Here is a 2,720-nt window from a genome sequence, read left to right as displayed (position 1 = left end):
GCCCCGCCCCCGCTCCTCCACTCCGCCTCGCCTCAGCTCCTCCACCCCGCCCCGCCCCGCCTCTGCCCCGCCCCGGCCGGCCGGGCCCACTCGGAATCCCACCTGGTATCGTAGGAGCACCACATTGTAGTAGGAGGCAGCCGGGTTCTGCTCTGCCTGGCGCTGCAGGGCGTCCGTCAGAGCCGCCATGTTGAGCCAGAAGTCTTTGGTCTCAGGGTCGCTCTGGGAGGGGTCACTGCAGAGACCAGAAATCATTCACTCCAACCCTCAGGAGATGCTTTCCCAGGGCCCCCAGCAGCCGGCTACCCCAGGGGCTTCCTAAGGATGTGGATTCCCACGCTTGGGCCCAGCAAAGCATGACCCCGGAGAAGGGACAGGGTGGGGAGCAAAGGAGGGAAGGGAAGGAAGGTTCAGAGAGGAAGAGCGACTTGTCCAGGGCTACACAGCAAATCCCAAAAAGCAGAGCAGGAATTCAGAGCTGGGGAGCTCCTAGCCTCCACCAGTTTCTGGGACCCTCTGCCCCTGCCTCTCTTCCTCCCGCTGTACCTGAAGAGCAGTTCAGCATTGGGCTGGAAGTGCTCAATGCGGGTCGTGTGCACGAGGCGGAAGCTGAGGACCGGCGGGGGTGGGGTCCCACTGAACACACGCACGATGCCGGCAGGGAAGGTCATGGTCAGCTCCCCAGTTACCCGAGCCAGGCAGCTGGGGTGGGGGTGAGGGGACGGAGTGTTGGCTCAGGGCTCTGCCTGGCACCTCAGCCTACCCTTTCTCGCAGCTCCACTGCAGCCTGTGGCTCCCCAGCCCCTCAGAAGCAGCAAGATCATGACCATGCCCAACACCCTCATCCCCAACCTCCTCCCCTTGCTTCCCTGGCTGGACAGCAATCCAGGCACCAGGAAAAATCCACACTGGCTGAAGGAGGCAGGAACTCCTCCTTCCCTAGTTCTCTTTTCCCCTAGGCCACCAGGAAACTCAAAGCAAAACATTTAGTCTTGTAACTGTCCTCAACTTGGGTTTCATGTCTAATACTCTCCTCCTCTTTGTGGTTTGATTTTAAGGTCTTTGCTGCTGGGTGCCACCCCCAGATGATCCGTGGCCCCTCAATTCACCCCTAACCTGCCCCCTCCATGGGTCTGCCCTGTGGTCTTGCTCCCTTCAGTTCAATGCCCACAGGGACCTGAGAGGAGTTCCTCTAAACTGTGACAACGATGCCTAGCCCTGCTCACATGCACTCCATGGCTTCCACTGCCCTTGGGGCAGGGACCTGGTTGCTGTGCTCAGTATTCGAGGCCCTCCCACGGGAAAGGAGGTCATGAAGCACACCGAAAGGTTGCTCCTGGTGGAACCCAGACGCATAGCCCTCCGGGAGCTCTGTCTGCCCCGTCACTGTCTGCACCATCCCCCTTTACTGCGTACCTGGGGCTGTGGCCCCGGAAGTAGGCGTGGACATACTCGGTGAAGGCAGTGGCCACGGGCAGGGCATCCTGGGAGCCCAGGACCACAGGGCTTGGGCCCCGGGAGACTCCTGGGTGTGGTGGGGAGGAAATGGGGGACAGACAGACGGCGTGAGCACAAGGATGAGGCCCCGGAATCCGCCCTCTGCCAATGGGGCCTCCGTCATACCTCTCAGCCACCCACCCAGAGCAGAAAGGGGAAACCGAGCCCTGAGAGGGTCACGCACCGTGGCCTGTCTGGGAGGAGAAGCTGGGCCGTTCTGGAACTGTGCTGGGGGCCGAGGAGCCCAGTGGCGAGGGGCTGAGGGACCGAGACTGGAAGGGAAGGAGACAGACTGGGCTGTGAACCCCCCAGGAGCAGTGCTGATGCTGGCCCGGGGCAACCCCAGCCCGGCTCCTGCCACGCCCCACACCCTACCAGGTCCCCGCTGCTGCGCGCGAGGGGGCAGGACACCTTCCTGGAGCGGGCTCTCCGGGGTGGCGCTGCCAGGCCGTCCCTGGCTGTGAGCTCGCCAGGCGCAGGCATCAGGTCTGGGGAGTGAGCGTGAGAACAGACATGGCTGAGACACTGCCCTGTGCCTCCTGAGCCTCCCCAGGGGAGGGACTCAGCCAAAAGCTGGGAGTTGGGCTTATTTTCGGGAGACCTCCTGCTGGTCTGAAGTCCTGGGGCTTCAGAGGTGTCAGACAGGACCGCAGATGCCATCCACAACCCTGAACCGCCCAGACAGCAGACTGGTGGCCCAATGAGGGGTGAGCTCCCTGTCCCTGGAGGTATGCAAGCAAGGATTGGATGCTTCAGAGGCAGGCATGCTACAGGGCAATTTGGCAGAGGGTTTTTATCCAGTATCAGGCAATTTTGTGACCTTCGTGCTCTGAGAGTATGAGCGTGGCCTCCTACCCGGGCCCATGTCTGAGTCTCACTCCTCTAAGTTAACTAATCGTGTTGTAACACCCAAGGCCCGCCCGCTCCGCTTCCCTGGGTCGTCTGCTCTGCCCCATCCACCTCCGCGGGCTCACCCACCTCCGTCCCACCTACAGGCCAGGCTGTGCTGCCCTCCAGCCAGGGCCTCCCAACAGCCCAGCTGACACTCGGGGTCCCTTCTGCAGGGGGGCTGCTGTGTGTGTGAAGGTGGGGAGCAGCATCCCTGGCCTCCCCCCACCAGAGGCCAGTAGCACCGCCCCCCACGGCACACTTGGTAACATCACCACTGATACTCGCGCAGACCGCCCGCAACCCCCCCACCCCCCCCCCGCCACCGCACCCCC

General features: G+C 62.9%; 1 protein-coding gene across 12 annotated transcripts in view; it reads right to left on the bottom strand.

The window, feature by feature from the left end:
• FCHO1 (FCH and mu domain containing endocytic adaptor 1) overlaps positions 1-2,720 on the bottom strand; it is a 27,417-nt gene that overhangs the window by 2,732 nt on the left and 21,965 nt on the right. For all 12 annotated transcript variants that reach the window (XM_046672397.1, XM_046672392.1, XM_046672396.1 and 9 more), the window contains 5 exons: positions 1,873-1,985; positions 1,682-1,769; positions 1,417-1,525; positions 547-702; positions 103-235 (listed from right to left, as the gene is read on the bottom strand). In XM_046672397.1, the coding sequence (XP_046528353.1) occupies positions 103-235; positions 547-702; positions 1,417-1,525; positions 1,682-1,769; positions 1,873-1,985 (599 nt within the window). The remainder of the gene's footprint in view (positions 1-102; positions 236-546; positions 703-1,416; positions 1,526-1,681; positions 1,770-1,872; positions 1,986-2,720) is intronic.

The sequence above is a fragment of the Equus quagga genome, chromosome 9 (genome assembly GCF_021613505.1).
Source record: "Equus quagga isolate Etosha38 chromosome 9, UCLA_HA_Equagga_1.0, whole genome shotgun sequence".
In the NCBI taxonomy this organism is placed as follows: Eukaryota; Metazoa; Chordata; class Mammalia; order Perissodactyla; family Equidae; genus Equus; species Equus quagga.
This window is presented reverse-complemented; position numbering and strand designations above follow the sequence as displayed.